At 39.3% G+C, this 18,736-nt stretch overlaps 1 protein-coding gene across 1 annotated transcript in view; it reads right to left on the bottom strand.

Moving 5' to 3' along the window:
- The window catches only part of CHM (CHM Rab escort protein), a 410,199-nt gene that overhangs the window by 22,059 nt on the left and 369,404 nt on the right, over nt 1–18,736 (bottom strand). The window contains exon 15 of the mRNA XM_008159484.3: nt 6,227–6,325. Within this exon, the coding sequence (XP_008157706.2) occupies nt 6,227–6,325 (99 nt within the window). The remainder of the gene's footprint in view (nt 1–6,226; nt 6,326–18,736) is intronic.

Here is an 18,736-nt window from a genome sequence, read left to right as displayed (position 1 = left end):
CACTCTGCTCTCACCCTGCAGCGATGGTCCCGGGACCCTGAGGGCAGGGTCTGGCACTGCCTCGACCGCTTTCCTGGGCTGCCAATGGTCCCGGGACCCTGCGGGCAGGGCCTGGCGCTTCCCGGACCGCCACCACGGGCTGCCGATGGTCCCAGGACCCTGGGGTCGGGGCCTGGCGCCTGTCTGGGACCCAGGCTACTTGGCGCTGCCCCGCCCCTGGCCGCTTGGCACCTGCATATGCAAATCAACCCGCCATATTTGTTGGGTTAATTTGCATACTCACTCCTGATTGGCTGGTGGGCATCATGGAGGTATGGTCAATTTGCATCTTTCTCTTTTATTAGTGTAGATAGTGTGAAGGCCTAAACAGTTATAGATAATTTAGAATAGGTCCTTGGGCAAATTAACTGGGGTAAGTACAGAACAAGGTATGCAGATGAAAATAAACAATGGCACACCAAATAAAAGCAATAAATGGTCTAAAGATGAATGCTGTGTTTAGGGAGAGCAAACTATTTTAGTAACATATCAGAGTGGCATGAGACCAAGAGTAGGAGACTGTCACAGGCTCGATCTAGTCTGGACACAACAAATATAAAAATGAATTAAGATAAGGCATTTGATTTCTCAGTCCCACGATTAACACCCTCACCAGCCACCAATTACAAAATAACATCCCTTTGATAGATTATTGGATAAAGATGTGGTACACATATACAATGGAATGCTACTCATCCATTAAGAAAAGATAAAATACTGCCATTTGCAACAGCATGAATTGACCTTGAGTATAGTATGTTAAGCAAAATAAGAAAAACCTAAGAACCCTATGATTTCACTGATATGTGGGATATAAAACTGAAAACTCATAGACACAGTCAATAGTATAGTAGTTACCAGAGGGAAAGGGGGTGAGAGTAGTAAAGGGTAAAGGGAGCCAAATATATGGTGACGGAAGATGATTTGACTTTGGATGGTGGACACACAATGCAAAAGGAAGACCATGTATCATAGAACTGTACACTTGAAACCTATATAATCTTTTAACCAATGTCATCCCAATATATTTAATAAAAAACGTAACACTTATAAGGGAACATCTGTTTTTAGGAAGTCCTATTTTTTTGAGATAGGAAATGAATGAGATGGAATGAGGTAACCCCACATGCCATGCACAATGGAGGGAAAACAAGAAAGAAGATGATGCAGTGATGATACTACACTGTAGACATTTCAAGATACTGTACTAATGAAATTCTAGCTTCAATTCATATTTTTTTAAAAATCTCAATTTCCTAGGTAAAATAAAAAACTCCACTTAGGACAGTTCTACCAGTGAGACTGCTCACTTCATGCTTTGAAGGATACTCTGAAGTCTAGAAGAATAAATACATATGTGAATTGTGAGCAATCAGTTAATTTTCTCACCTGCAGAATCAGGTTTATTAAGCATGAAACATTTGACATTTCTTTGTATTAATGTAAGGAAGGGTTTAGAGATCTTTGATGTTCTTAAAGAAGCCTGGGAGGTAGGGCTCTTGGAAGTATTAGTATAACTGCTTCTTAAGACAGAGCATTATATCAAGAGCTCTGGCTAATACCTAAAATGGGAAAAAAGTAAGAAAGAGAGGGAATAGAGGGAAATCTTCACAAGCTAACTAAATTTCTCAGATACAATGGCAAAGAAGGACTGAATTTGAGAAGAGAACATTATTTTTTACAATAAATAAACTTCCTTGTTCAGTGAATAGGCTGACTTTAACAAAGGTTTATGAAGTAAAGCATTACACAGAATATAGAATTCAAATAAAAAGAAAAAAAATCTCAAATAAAGTTATTCCTTTGGCACATATTTTATTTTATTTTATTATTTTATTATTTTTAAAATCTTTACCCGAGGATATTTTTCCATAGATTTTTAGAGAGAGTGGAAGAGAGAGGGAAAGACAGAGAGACATATTGATGTGAGACAAACACATTAATTGGTTGCATCCTGGCCTAGGAGGAGCCTGCAACCTAGGTATGTGCCCTTGACGAGAATTGAACCCAGGACCCTTCGGTCCACAGGCTGACGCTCTATCTACTGAGCCAAACAGGCTAGGGCTCTTTGGCACACATTTTAAAATAAAATATTTACAATGCTCTAAAGAATAAGGTTTCATATCATTTTCAAATTATCAAAACATAAGAAAAGCCATCCATCTGTAAAAACAGTGGCTTTTGCTACAGAGAAGAATGTGCTTTAATGTATTAAAAGTTCATATTGCTCATAAAGTTCCTTCTTCCTCATTTAGGCAGGAAAATGAATTGAGTTCTCTTCTCCAGGTGACTTTGCCTCTTTGACCTGCCACGGCCCAGTGCTCGCTTTATCTGGTGATTCATTTTCAATAACTCCAACAGTATTTGTTCTGACATTTTAATTAAAATATGACCACTACCTCATCCTGATGATAAAAAGGCCTATATGTTAGTGAAAACTGGCCTCAGTGCACCTGAGGACCCCTCAGAGCTCATAGTTCTTACTAAAGAATTTTACTCAGGTCCTAAACAATACATCATTTCAAAATGGGATCACTTTCAACATTAAGATTAATGTTTAAAAATCTAAAATGGCTAGAGGAAGCTAAGTAATGAACATGTAATTTCCCTCACTTGATTTTTTAAGAAAGAACAATTACATGCATTTAAAAAGTGAAGAACAATGATATAAGATTTAAATTTAGTATATTATTTGAGACTATCACACAATAAAATTAAACAAAAATTATTTAAAAATTTCAGAAATAAAGGAGTTCAGAGCTTTTATAAATGAAGAAATTAAAGTCAAAGATAAAACTATGATTCCAAATCAGGTTTAGGAATATTATCATGTGCCATAACTTTGCAATAAAATGTTTAACAATATTCTAAACATTTATATGAGCCTTTCCAATGAAGAAAATGCAAATATGAAAAAAAATTAAATTACAAACTAAAGTGAAGTAAATTTTTAGATTGTAGGGATTTATTCAGGCAGCTCAAAAATAAGTTAATTAATTTATATTGTTATTAGCTCCAGAGAACAGAGCAGTTGGTGTTTTTATGTAAACACTAGAGGACCGGTGCATGAAAATTCATGCACTGGGGGGGGGTGGAGTGGGGGAGGTTTCCTCAGCCTGGCCTGCCCCCTCTCACAGTCCAGGAGCCCTCAGGGGTGGAAGGCAACCCAGCGATCAGGGGAAGGCGACGCTCCATCATACCACTGCTGCTGCCACTGCCAGCAGCACAAGCCTTGGCCGGCTCTGGTTATCTGAGCCTCGGGCAGCCCTGGGTAGCTGGGGGGCTGAGGGGACTAGGGGACTCCAGAGGCAGGCGTGCAGAGTGGCTGGGCCTGCCTGGGGGTGGGCCTGGCCTTGCCACGTGCCTGCTGCCCCGGCAGGGCTGAGGGGACTGGGCGCCACCATTTTGTGTGTGTAGGCGCCGTCATCTTTGAGGGAGGGGCAGCCAATTAGCATATTCCCTCCTTATTGGCTGTGGGCGCCACCACCATTGAGGGCAGGACAGTCAATTAGCATATTCCCTCCTTATTGGCTGTGGGCGCCATTATCTTTGAGGGCGGGGCAGTCAATTAGCATACTCCCTCCTTATTGGCTGTGGGCACCTGCATCTTTGCTACAGTGTGAGGGTCAATTAGCATATTCCGTTTTTATTAGATAGGATAAATGACTATCTACACACTATCTCTATATTAAGAAAACAAGTAAGATACACAGGAGATGAACTAAAAGGAAATACTATGTAGGAGTAAATAAATGGTTTTCTGAACAAATGTAACATCCAATGAAAATGAAAATGAGGAAACTGGCCAAGATTCAAAACAACATGCAAATCTTATAATAAAAATCACTATTATTTCATATAAATGAAGATTCAACAGGCTTTTTTAAATCACTTATACACAAAATACCCTCTAATTTGCTCCATTCACAACTATAAGAGCTATCCAATGATATAAGGAGATAAGATTAAAAATCCGTGGTTGATATGTCTCTTGGACTTCCGTATGTCCTCTTTTGAAAAATGCCTATTTAGGTTCTTTGCCCATTTTTTGATTAGCTTGTTTATCTTCCTTTTGTTAAGCTGTAGGAGTTCCCTATAAAGTTTGGACATGAAACCCTTATCGGAGATAACATTGGCAAATATGTTCTCTCATGCAATGGGCTTTCTTGTTGTGTTGTTGATGGTTTCTTTTGCTGTGCAGAAGCTTTTTATTTTGATTTAGTCCCATTTGGTTATTTTCTCCTTAGTTTCTATTGCCCTAGGAGCTGTACCTGTAAAGATATTGCTATGACATATGTCTGATATTTTGCTGCCTATCGATAATTCAAAGATTTTTATGGTTTCCCGTCTTACGTTTAAGTCCTTTATCCATTTTGAGTTTATTTTTGTGTATGGTGTAAGTTGGTGGTCTAGTTTTATTTTTTTGCATGTATCTGACCAATTTTCCCAACACCATTTATTGAAGAGACTGTGTTGATTCCATTGTATGCTCTTGCCTCCTTTGTCAAATATTAATTGAGCCTAATGGCTTTCTCAGAGTCACTAATCATCCCAGAGATGCAAATCTAAACAACAATGAGGTACCATCTCACACCTGTCAGAATGGCTATCATCAACAAATCAATAAATGACAAGTGCTGGAGAGGATGAGGAGAAAAAGGAACCCTCATGCACTGCTGGTGGGAATGCAGACTGCTGCAGCCACTGTGGAAGACAGTATGGAGTTTCTTCAAAAAGTTAAAAATGGAACTGCCATTTGACCTGGTAATCCCACTTGTAGGAATATATCCCAAGAAATCAGAAACACCAATCAGAAAGGATATATGCACCCCTATGTTCATAGCAGCACAATTTACCGTAGCTAAGATTTGGAAACAGCCTAAGTGCCCATCAGCAGATGAGTGGATTAAAAAACTGTGGTACATCTACACAATGGAATGCTATGCTGCTGTGAAAAAGGAACATTTACCATTTACAACAGTATGGATGGACCTAGAGAGCATATGCTAAGCAAAATAAGCCAGTCAGAGAAAGATAAATATATGATCTCACTCATTTGTGGAATATAATGAACAACATAAACTGATGGGGGGAAAAATAGATCCAGACAGAGAAACACCGAACAAACGGTCAAACCTCAGAGGGAAGGCACGGGAGGTTGGCGGATGGGTATGTGTGTGTAAAAGATGAACCAAAGGGCTTGAATGCATGCATATTAGTATAACCAATGGACACAGACACTAGGGCGGTGGGGGCTTGTCCTGGGGGGTGGGAGTGGCCTGGGAGGGGTCGATGGGGGAAAAAGGAGACATATTTAATTAATACTTTAAACAATAAAAAAGAAATCCGTGGTTGAAAAGTATTTTTCCACCATGAGTAAGTAGCATGGTGTCATATCTATTTTGAGAACTAAATATTTATCAGATCACTAACATGCTATGCATTTGAAAGATAATAATTAGTTAGGAAGTATTACTACATTTGTCAATCGATATTTTCATCTCTCAGTTGAATCATTTTTTTCATAGATGAAGACACCTCTTTTTGATAAAGGAATATATACTCTTTGTACAACACCTGTAAAATAAAGAAAATTAAAAAAGAAAAATATTGTCCCCAACCCCACCAAAATTGAGATTTCTGGCAGTCTTTTTTCTATGCATGTGAGTATGTATACATATAAATATACATTTTTTTCACTTAGTTATATATATTATGTGAATGATGTATATTTTTCTTTTACCATTATGGAGTGAATATTTTCCCATTTTTAGGAAAAGAATGTGCTCAATCATCCTAATAAAACATGTAAGCATTGTTGCTGATTACTTCACATTTCAGTTCAGATTGCAGAAAATTTCATGAGGAATTTAAGAGGAGTAAAGTGGTTATATTACCTTTCGATCATGAATACTGTTTACTCGAGGCCCAATGCACAAAATTCATGCAAGAGTAGGCCTTCCTTCCCCGGGCTGCCAGCACTGACTTCTCTCTGGCACCCAGTACCTGGGCTTCCCTCTGGCCACTGGAAGGCACCCGGGACCTGGGCTTCCCTCCGGCCGCTGGCAGGCACCTGGGACCCAGGCTTCCCTTGCAGCCCGAGCTTCTTTTGGAAGGTCGTCTGTAAGGACATCCGGTCTAATTAGCATACTATGCTTTTATTATTATAGATGATTATTGGTCTTACCCATCTCCATTTCGGTATATGGAATAAACAATTTCTGCACAACTGGTTCTAAATCTTCTCTTGCTGTTTTTGAAGATGTACAAGTCAGATGAACCAAATCTGTTTAAAAAGAAATATTTTTAGTTCCTGCTTACCATGAATTTCACTTAGTACTCATATTCAAGGCACTAAGCTGTTTCCATGGGAAATAGAGAGTTGAGTAAGCCATGGCTCCGGATTTCAGGAAATTTATAATCTAGCAATAGGGGAAATTGTAAAAACTATGAAAATATGCTGTATTTGTTAACCAAATAGCTAACATATGTGTTAACTAATAACTATGCTAGAGCACACTGAGGCCTAAGAAGAAGTAGTAGTTGCTGGTTCGTTTTGTAGAACCAGCAGATTAGAAAAGCTTAGGAAAGCATTTATTCAGAGAAAGAACTTAAGTTATCCTTATGACATTCCCAAAGTGGGTTGATAAAGTATTGCCAAACAAAATAATTGTGTAAAAAAGACTGGAAATGCAATATTTATTTATCTAGAGAACATTTCATCAGACAGAAGTACCCATTTATACAAACTTTACTGGTAAGTTAACAACAAATCATCTAGTCATTATACGGTTCTCTAAGAAACTTTTTGGCGAACACTGTTGGCTTAGTTTGAATCATATATCTACTTGAAAGTTCATAAAATAGTACAAGTTAAAAGAATCTATAATATTTTCAGAAATTCCAAATCACTTCCTTTTGCATTTATAAAATCACTAGAGGCCCAGTACACGAAATTCATGCACAGATAGGGTCCCTCACCCTGGCCGGCGATCAGGATCGATTGGGGCCTTCTGTCTGCCGGCCAGGGCCTTCCTTCGTTCCTTGCTGCCCCCTGATGGTCAGCACACATCATACTGAGCGATTGAACTTCCGGTCTCCCTCCCGAGTGGACACTTTGCATATTAGCCATATATATATATGTATGTGTGTACACACACACACACACACACACACACACACACACACACACACACACTAGAGGCCTGGTGCACGAAATTTGTGCATGGGGGGCAGTCCCTCAGTATAGCCTGCACCCTCTCCAATCCAGGACCTCTCGGGGGATGTCCAACTGCTGGTTTAGGCCCAATCCCTGTGGGCATCCCTCTCGCAACCCGGGACTGCTGGAATGGGGCCTAAACCAGCAGTTGGACATCCCTCTTGCAATCCGGGACTGCTGGCTTCTAACCGCTTGCCTGCCTGCTGGCATGATTGCCCCCTAACTGCTTGCCTACCAGCCTGGCCGCCCCCTAACTGCCCCCCTGCCGGCTTGGTTGCCCCCTAACTGCTCCCCTGCCGGCCTGCCTGATCGCCCCCTAACTGCTCCCCTGCTGGTCTGGTCATCCCCTAACTCTCCAGAAGGAAGTCGGACGTCCGGAAGATGTCCGGTAGACCTGGTCTAATTAGCATATTACCCTTTTATTAGTATAGATAAGACAGATAGGGCTTGGACCTCAGAGAATGTTAGGGTTAGAGAATATCATGTACCAAAAACAGCCCTTCACAGATAAGAAATACTGTAGCCTAAGGCATTTAGAATTCCTAAAGGCATATATACAGAGGTAAAGGAAGGATGAAAAGGTCTATGCACTGAAAGAAAGGGCTAAGGGGATCCTTAAATGGGAGAAATTCTTACGGTCCTGGAAAGGGTTTGGGAGGGATAGGATAATGGTAGAGAGAATATATTCGAGAACAGTACATACTGAGAAAGTCCTTCCCCCAAAACACCAGTAGAAAAATACACCCACTTTTTTTCTAAAAGTTTATTTCAGACTGCTAGACTTTAAAAAAGAAAAACACAAGAAGACAGCTGAAAGCTCATGTGTGCTGACCATGAGCACCAACATCAGAATAGGAATCTTTTTATTAAAATTCATTCCACATTCAACTATTCTCTCTCTATATATCTAAGCATAAATTGAGAGACTCTTAACCATGTGTGCTAAAATCAAATTTTGTAGTATTTATTTTTTCCAGATCTACCAAAATAATTGATATTTTAAGAGAGTTCCTGTCTTATGTATGACCTAATAAAAGATCTACCTTATTTAAACAATGTTTTTACATGAATTTAACAAAGATTCCCATTGGTTCTGGGATATTGTAGAATGTATGGTACTAATTATTTCAAAAGGTATAAATAATAACCTTCACAACAAAATTTTTCCTAATTAAGTTATATTTTTCAAATGCTATATAACTTTGGTGGGAGGGAGTTTAACTCTTCATATAATTGCTGAATTAAACAGAGTATAGAACTACAATGGCAGAAATACCTGATATAACACTCAAGAGAAACTGTCCTGTCTCCTCATCCCACAGTCTCATAAAATATGAATGTTCATGTCAAAGTTCTCATTTTTTCAGTTCTTTCCTATTCAATTAATGTATACTAGGAAAAAAGGAGATAAACATAAATATAAATTTATAAACAATATATTTTTAAAAAATCTTAATGATAAACTACTGGTTCTGTAAAACAGGATACATAAAAGAAATACACTGGTGCAATTATATCCTTTATGTCCTAATAATATAACAAAGTTCAGGGAGTGCTAACAAAAATTTCTAGTAGTAAAGTCAGATAACCATCTTGTACTTAAATGACTTTTATAATAATCCTTAGGAAAAAATTAAAGAAATTCATAACCTGAATTCTAATATCTATACCTTGATTTCACATTGATGCTACATTATTAATTTATCTACAATCCAATCTAATAAAAGGGTAATATGCAAATTAACTGTTACTCTGTCACAAAGATGGCAGCACCCATAGCCACAAGATGTCGGCGCCCAGTCCTCTCAGCCCCATCAAAGTCCCCCAGTCCTGGGGGGGCAGCCACTGAGAGCAGGCAGCATGAGCAGCCTGCCGGAATGCTTGCTTCATTGCCGCGGTGACAAGGCAAGTGTTCTGTGCCCCACCCCGGAGGGAGGGCCTCCCTGCCAGGCCAGGTGCGGATGGGAGGAAGAGCCCTGGAGGGAACCTGGCAGGTCTCACAGCCCTTGGAGGGTCAAGGACGGGATGAATCATGGAGCCCCAAGTGCAGCTGCCAGTGCTGCAAGATGATCGCCTTGCCAGTGCATTCGGAGAGCGGGGTCTATGGCACAGCCCTCCTCTGAGTCTCATGCTGTTAAAGAGGCTGGAGGTTCAGGTGATGCAGTTCAGAAACCACGCATGTAGGGGAAAGCCCGTACTGCCCGCAGCATCATGGTCGCCTTTTAGGGAGGACCCTATGTTTCACGGCCGCCCGGCTTCTCTTCCCACCTGGGAGTGTCACATGATCACCTGCCAGGAGAGGGAGCTCTTGGGAGGACCCAGCGTATTGAGGGCCTCTCCCTCCTGCTTTCCCCTGCCATGTGTGCCCATGGGAGAGGCCAGCCTCTCGGGCGGCTCTGCCTGTCCACACTGAGTGATTAACAAGACATCACCCCGGGGGCCTGCACAGCCTGTGGCTATGGGACCCTGTAAACGACCAGCATGCCTGACATACTGGCCGAGGATGCTGGGAGGTCAGGGGTCAAAAAGATCCACACAAAACAGCTGCGGTGAAGGAGCCAGCCTCCTGTCAGCAGGTGGCATGACAGAGGCGGGACATGTCCTAGAAATGTACTGCAATAGGCTTGGGAAGTTATAGTCTAGAGCTAGTCTCTTGCCAGTCATTGCTCATGAGGTGTAGATGCTAACTCTCTTGATTTTGTGTGTCCTTTACCATCAGCACACACATGCATGCACATCTGTGAGATAGATAGTATATGACACACACATCCTACCTTTTCCCACATATGCAGCTCAGACACCTGCAGGGAATCACCAGGCGTTATTCCATAGGTTCCAGGTAGTTGGCATTTCCAATTGAGTGGAGTTGGGGGTGGAATTTATGATGTAACTAAACCAATTGCCTGAGATGAGAGTGGATGTTCTGTCTGGCGGCCTGGCTGTCTTGGCAGCGGGATTGGCCGGGCATGGAACACTTGTGTCATCGCCCCAGTTATGAGGCAAGCATTCCGTGCCCAGCCACGGAGGGCCTCTGGCTGGAGAGGGCAGTTGGGGGCCATGAGGCTGGCAGGGGAGGGCATTTGGGGGCAATCAGGCCAGCAGGGGGGCAGCTGGGGAAGAGCAGGCCGGTAGGCAGAGTGGTTAGGGGTGATCAGGCAGGCAGGCAGGTGAGCAGTTAGGAGCCAGCAGTCCTGGATTGCAAGAGGGATGTCCGACTGCCGGTTTAGGCCTGATCCCACAGGACATCCCCCAGCAGTCGGACATCCCGAGGGGTCCCAGATTGGAGAGGGTGCAGGCCGGGCTGAGGGACACCCTCCCCCCGCCCCCGTGCACAAATTTCGTGCACTGAGTCACTAGTTTAAGATATAATTGGCCATTTTTTTTCCCTACCCATCCTACTTTTCCTGTTGCCTATGTTACTTCCTTGTATAGGTTACTTTGAATTCACTACTTCTCTTCGAATCAGAAAGATTACAGATAATGTTATTTTTTTTAAAATTCAGATTATTTTCAAAATTGCTTTATTAATCTTCATGCCTCTTATAATTCCTTTGTAAGGTCAAGTTTTAGAGTCGATTTTTCTCTTCTTTGTCAGATATAATTGTTACAGTGTGCATTCAATAAATATGTGTGGCTTTGCTTCCCTTTCATAGGCAGACATTAAGTACTCATAGACTTAAAAAGACATATGTATGTCTACAAATATACAATGAGTGGCCAGATTATTATGACCACCAGACGTTTGTAGGCAAATTAGCCATACACTGCATCATATGGGATATGGAAGCCGAAGGCCTGTTCGAACACCTTTGCTACCTGCAGTTACCAAGATAAAACACAGGAACACAAGGATTGGACCGTTGAGCATTGGAAAAAAGTCATATGGTCCAATGAATCATGTTTCCAGTTGCATCATGTAGATGGCAGAGTGAGAATTTCACGGAAACAGCATGAAAGCATGCACCCCACATGGGTGAGTACAACCCTTCAAGCTGGTGGGGGCAGTGTTATGGTTTGGGGCATGTTTTCCTGGCATGATTTGGGCCCTTTAATTCGTGTGGAATGTCTGAATAGCACAACATACCTAAGTATCGTTGCTGATCCAGTTCATCCTATCATGTTGATGGTGTATCCCAATGGAGATGGCTTCTTCCAACAAGACAATGTGCCATGCCACGGTGCTCGTATTGTGCAGGAGTGGTTTCAAGAACATAAGGGAGACTTTATCTTGCTTAGGTGGCCCCCACAATCACCAGATCTCAATCCAATTGAGCATTTGTGGGACGAAGTCAAAAGAGCCATCAGGCAGCTGGTTCCACAACCATCAAGTCTCACAGAACTGGACAGTGCTATTCATCAGGCATGGTGTCAGATTCCTTGCATCACCTTTCAACATCTCGTGGAGTCAATGCCAAGAAGAATCGCCACAGTATTGAAGGCAAAAGGTGTCCCAACGAAGTACTGATGGGGTGGTCATAATAATCTGGCCACTCAGTGTATATATGCGTACACATGAACAGGGAACATTTTCCTACTTTCTTATATGAAATGTAGAAAATTACCTAATCGACCAGGTTAGAGGTAAGAAAAGTATCAATGGATAATCCTGAAATTATTTAAATCTGTCTGAAAAATGTTCACAGACATTTTAAGATGTGCCTATAAAATTCTCAAGAGAATTTAAAAGATTATGCAGAATTGACTGTACAGCTAACTTGCATTTGTCAGACACTATTCTAAGCATGTTAAAAGTATTATTTCATTTCAGCTATGCAAAAGCCAACTGTTATCTTCATTTTACGGGGGTGAAAACAGAAGAACACTGGAGTTAAGCAGATTTCCCAAAGCCAAGCAATTAATAAAAAGAAGAACTGGGACTCAGACCTGGAATGCAAGCCCACTTGGGCTGCCTCTAGAGTTTTTGGTGTTAGTCACAAAATGATGTTGGGTAATTGTAATAATCTGTTTACGGTGCAGCCTGCCACATAAGGCAGGAATCATAAAACTAAGATGTGTACAAAGATACAAGAGGACTTTTCACTAGGTATAAAAATTATAAGGATGTCATTGTCCAGATGCTCAATTCAGCCTCCTTCCACTTTATTAAGTAATGTATTTCAATACACTTATTTTTTAATAATCATTTATTAAAATTATAATAATTATTATCATTTGATTAATTTTATACAAATAATAATTGTATTGTTTAATCCAGAGGCTTATTGTCCAAGAAAAATTTTTTAAAATTACATTTCCATGTTTTTTTTCTAAATGGATGATAATGGGCATCAAATATCTCTGATATTTAATTCAATTGAATACATTTTAAAAAGTGATATTATAGTTTTACTATTATATTATCAAAACTTATAAAGTTAGAAACTACATTCTTGGCAATTATTTGATTATGATGAAATATTGTGTATTTCAACTTATAAGTGTTCAAGGAATACATGAGAAAAATCTTTAAAGGCCTAAGACATTAAAGTAGTCACAAAATGAAACATATATTGCCACATTTCTACTAAAATTTAACTCTGTATTAAAATGTTTCTTTGCATCCTGTAACTTTAATTCTTTTCCACAGGATTAACTTGATCAATAAATGCTAAAATAACCACAAATTAGATCAGATGGGACAAGTACTTTCCTAAACGTATTACATTCATTAGTACCAATTAACACCTATTACTAAGAGTATGAAGATGTACTAGAAGTGGAAACGTTACCTACTGGCATCATGTGAAATTATAACTGACTCAAGAAAATATTTTAAACCCTGACTACCATTTATAAACTATGTTCCTTTTAACTCATTTAGCAACTGCTTAAAGTCTTAATGGGCTAAAAGATAACAAAATGTGTTCTGTCACAATTCCTCTGTCGGCAATATACTTAGATTTGTGTTGGCATTAAGAATCCTTGGTGCAAAATAAGATTTAATTCATAGAACGTAAGGGTAATACTTGAAAAAACTTGGGTGAAGTGCCAGTCATAAATAGCACCACTGAAACAAAGAGCATCTGATGTTCAGAAGTAGACATCATCAACACCAAACTAGAAATAAGAACACACTTTCAGTTCTCTAAAACTGGGTTTAGAACAGTGATCTATCATATAATAAGATACTGCTCTCTTACAAGTTTTTTTTTTTTAATTAAATACATGAGAAGAAGGATTTCTACTCAGAATTTGTATAACAATGAGCACATTTAAAAGTGACAAGTCTTATGTATAGTAGCAGGGTGATATACTAGAGAATGGTTATGCAGATCTGGTGTAATATTGCTCTCTGTATCTACTTGGCCAAGTCAGTTTACCTCTCTGGCCTAAGCATCCTCATTATTAAGTGAAAGTGGTATAATTAGTTTATCTATAAGACCTCTTTCTAGTTCTAAAGTTTTATGACTTTAACTCCCTACTCATTGGCCATGCTTCTTTCAATGATGAAAGATTTTAACCCAAAAGCTGATGGCATTAGAAGTGAGTATGAAATCTAAGTAAATGCTTGCTGAAAGAAGTAGGAAATCTATTTCTCAAGCTTCTGAGATTATAACATACAGTAGTCATTTACTCTGTGTAAGTAGGCATAAATTGTTCCAAATGCTAGTCAGCAAATGCATTTCCTAGTGCAACTTAACTAGGAATACATAATTTGTATAAATAAGGATCAATGTGGCTCATAGTTTGTCTTTCATATAGGCATAAAGGCCAAATGTAACTCATGTAATATAGTTCCAGTAAGAATATATGACTATGTTAATAAGACAGAAAAGTTCAGAAACACATTTTCTATATGACACCAGGTGAGGAACTGAGTTTGATGACATATGAGTACACAATTTGGTTTTTTAATCCACCCATGAAAAATTCCAGAGTAACTCTAGAGTCAGCTTGTACTTTCTCAATAGAATTTAATGAATGACACCTTTGAATGTCAACTTGAAATCAGGAAGAAAAAATAACTTTACTTGTAAAATCAAATCTGTGCATTGTGACACTACTAAAAAAATAATTTATATAGTCACATTTTCAAAAACAAATAAAACAGACACCAATGATTGCTTCAAATCATTATGTAAACTCATTTTTATGAAAGGCATATAACATTTTCTTTATAGGGTAATAAAAGCAGAAAAGATTATATAAATCAGTACCTACATAGTATTCTTGATCATTCATTATTTTATACATGATTATATATATTCACAAATATATAATCATATCACAAACAAATAACATCCTGTAACACCAAATCCCAGAATAAACCAGCTGTTACTGATGGATTATTATTTTGAAAAAAGCAAACAGATTTCAAACTGCCTAGAATATGATTTAAGTACTGTAAAGTGTCTGAACCTAAATATGAAACAGAGGGTTGCAGAGATAGCATTTTGCTCATTTGCAAATGATTTTAAAAGAAAATAAATATATTAGATTCATTTAGGATTAAGAATAGTACTAAATACAGATTATGTTCTCAAAGATGAACTATGTATATGAAAAATAAGACTTGTTCAGCTTTGGAAAACACAAGAAATAAATTTAAAATATTTAAAAATCTCAATAACTTAAATCACATAAGCTGAGGAGAGGGAAACTTAAATTGATTTATAGAGGGGAAGAGAAAGGGAAAGAGAGAGATAGAAACATCAATGATGAGAGAGAAACATCGATCAGCTGTCTCCTGCATGCCTGCTACTGGGGATCGATACCACAACCCCAGCATGTGCCCTGATTGGGAATCGAATCGTGACCTCCTGGTTCAAAGGCTGATGCTCAATCACTGAACCACACGGGCCGGGCATCATTACTATTTTTTTAAAAAATAACTAGTCTAACTTAGTTTTGCTTAGAAAAGCAACCCTAATGGGTAACAATGATTTGCTATCATTGTATCAAAATACCAACTTAACTAATATTGACCTGTGCTTATATTACAATTACAGTAACATCTTACTCAGAGGTCTTTTACAAACAAGCAAGAACCCGAAAGTATAACCTCCACTCTCCCTAAAAAGGCTTTTTAGCACTTAAAAGTAGGTGGTATGATGCCCACAGACTAACAACCACAAGCTCAGAACTTGATTATATTACACGCAATTTCAACAATTTTGGCTGTCTTGTTTTCTGGCCTTGTGCCGATAATAAACAGCAAACAAGGGGGAAGGGAGTTCAGTGAAAAGTGCTGCCAGAAAAAACATCCTGACAGCTGCATGAAAACAGCTGGAGGAAGACATATAAAATGTAGATGCAAGAAATGATAAAAGCATGACAGTATAGGGTCATTTAGCAAAAGAACAAATAGGCCTAAACTCCTCAATAGGCCTCAAGGGCATTACTGGATTACAACGATATATAATAAATAATGTTCATGCCATTCCTAAGTTATAAGAAAAAGGTTAAAATGTTTCATATATTCAGTATAGAATGTCAAAGAAATGAGACAAGCTAGAAAGATAACTATTTAAAAAATAAAAATTTCAACCCTAAAAGAATCCATTTCAGCTACCTAAAGACTAGATTTGGAGAGTCTACAGGACATTATGGAGTGCTAAATAAATGCTACATTATTGACCAGTGTTTACATGCTGGGGTATTTCTAACTGGCTTTCAAAACTTTCCTATTTAACCTCAATGAGCAGAGAACAGGTTGTGATCCATAAACACATGGCATATCCTCTTTTTTAAAATTTTTTCTGACTTGAAACAGAAAAAATCAAAAGAACAGGAAAAGTTATTTAAAGCCTTCTGTGATATTATCAGAATAGTTCTGTTTCAGAAGAGAGGCAAGCTAATCACCAAGAGTAGAACAAATACGACTGGTTGTGACATCAACAACTCTCAATTAGGGCAGCAGCAGGAAAATACACCATTAAGGATTTTTAATGTCCGAATTACAAATTACTCCTATAGTCTATGAACAGCCACAAAACATAAGAAAAGGAAGAGGGGGAAAAAAGTCAAACTTCAATTAATAAAAGCAAGTGAATGAAAAAATGTCAGTTTCTAGCTCAGAGTATTTCTTAAATCTTGTTATATATAAATAAATTAGCTCTATTATAACTATTATCTAGGCCTTTTTAAATAGTGCATGTTATCATATCAAGAAAGCATAGAGGATTAAAAAATAAACATGAACTCTTTTTATCTAGAACAAGGATAATTTTTTGTTATCAATTTACTGATATTTTTAACAAATTTTAGTGAATAGGTGATATGTTTGAAAAAACAATGTAATAATTTCACTGGCATAAATATTACAGAGATTCTAAAATGCCAGTGGCATAAATTGAAGCTACACTGACACTCTCAGGACCAAACTGGAAATACAAATAAAATAAGGTAAAAAGACCCTGAAAAATAAAGTACAGACTAACTGGAGAGAACACTGATAACCAAAGATGGAAAGTGGAGACCACAGAGACTGGTAGGAAGTGTGGACGCATGAAAGGGCTGCCTGGGTCCCACAGGTACCAGCTGAAAATCCAGAGGGATATCTAAGCAGTGGGGGGTTCCTATTGAGAATTCTGGGGTCTAAACACCAATATGGGCTCCCCAGCCCAGAAAACCAGAACTGAGAAAGGTGCCCACATAACATCTGGCTGTAAAAAGCAGCAAGGTTGCTGTTTGCCAGTGAAAAATGGCTGGAAATGCTGGTACCTACTTAAAAGGCCAAGCACAAAATTTTGTGTGCAGACATACCTTGGGCTCTGGCAGAGGGAGAGCCAAGTGGACTAGAAGCAAGAATTGGGGGCTCTGGTGTAGGAGCCTGGAGGGCAGCCAACCCGGTTTCCTGTGCTGAGTCATTTGGTTTCCTGTGCTGAGTCATTGCCTCATTCTGTGGAGGAAATCTTTATCCTGAGGACCTTGGCTATCAAGGCAGTTTTAGCCTGGGGGGAAGGCAGTTGCCCCACCATGTTGGAAGATCTATAGCCCCACCCTGTGGTTGATAGCCAGATGCTAATCAAGTCTCAGTGTCAATGAGACTGCAGGTAAAGGTGGGATTCTGGAGGCTTTTTTGAGTCTTTGCCTGATCTAATCCCAGGCCCTGGACTAGGAAAAGCAGACCCTGATGCACATCTTGGTCCTTTCCAAAGGCACCCAGCCTCAACAGAGGAAGCCACAAGCTGTGGATTGCTGATACCTCCAAAAAGGGTACTCAGACCCAGTCACAAACAGCATCTGACATTGTCCTACACTAGAGATTGGGACTTCTAGTAAGAGATGTTAGCTTGAAATGCAGGAAGGGGAGGGGTCCAGTGGGAAACAAAGGCAGGTGGAAAATGGACAGGGGCAGACACGGCAGTTTGAGCCAGCCTAATCATAGGAACCAACCATGCAAAAATAATAAAATGTTTCTGGACTCAAAGCGGGAGGCATGGGGAAACAAGGGAGGGCCTGCAACAATAAGGTGTACTGAAACATAGAAACAGAGAAAGTTCAGCACAGGAACAGAGAAAGAACACATAGAAACAGGGAAAGTTCAGGTCTGTTGCTGAGCAAGAACAATTGAAGGAATCAATCAGGTGATAACATGGATAGATATAGAAGCAGGCATGTAGCAAATATATATCCCTGGACTACAAGGCTTTAAGGGGAAACCCATTATGGGGTTCCCCCTCCCCATGAGGGGAGTCTGAATCTGCTTGTAATAAATTTTCTACACTTTTGTTTAAGTCTTCTGGTCTGTTAGGCTCATTTTTTGGCATCACAAGATAGGACCCTGGAGGAAAAAAACCTGGCTCACCGTTATGGTTATCACTAGCAGATCAACCTAATACACAGATACAAACCCAAACAGGGAGCCACAATGGGAAGACAAACAAACAAACAAACAAACAAACAACAACAAAACAAGTCGCAAATGAAAGAACAAGAGAATTCTCCAGAAGATGAGCTAAATGAAATGGAGATGAGAAATTGATCAGACATAGAGTTCAGAATAATGATGGCAAATATGCTCAATGGCATGAGAAAAGATATAGTAACTATGAAGATTGACATAGCACTAATAAAGAACACTGTGGAAGGAATACACAGCAAATTAGGGAAAGCCAAGGATTGGATTAGTGAATTAATAGACAGGGTAGAAGAAATCATGCAATCAGAGAACCAAAAATAAAAAAAAAAGTAAAAAAACAGGAGGAAAGTTTCACATGTTAAGCTCGATGTCAGTCACCGGTGACTGACACTATACTTTCTGTCTGGAAGACAAAACAGGTGGGGTGCTTGACGTGTTAAGGGAGCTGTGGGACAACATGAAATGCAACAATATTATCATAATAGGTGTGGCAGAAGGGGAAGAAAGTGAGCAAGGAATATAAACGTATTTGAAAAAATAATGCCAGAAAATTTCCCTGATCTGGTGGAAAAAAAAGCCACACAAGTTCAGGAGGCACAGAGAATCCCAGGCAAGAAAATCCCAAACAGGCCCATGCCCAGACACATCATAATTAAAATGCCAAAAATTAAAGA

The sequence above is a fragment of the Eptesicus fuscus genome, chromosome 1, assembly GCF_027574615.1.
Source record: "Eptesicus fuscus isolate TK198812 chromosome 1, DD_ASM_mEF_20220401, whole genome shotgun sequence".
Classification (NCBI taxonomy): domain Eukaryota; kingdom Metazoa; phylum Chordata; class Mammalia; order Chiroptera; family Vespertilionidae; genus Eptesicus; species Eptesicus fuscus.
The sequence above is the reverse complement of the archived record's forward strand: the minus strand, read 5'-3'. Positions and strand labels throughout refer to the sequence as shown.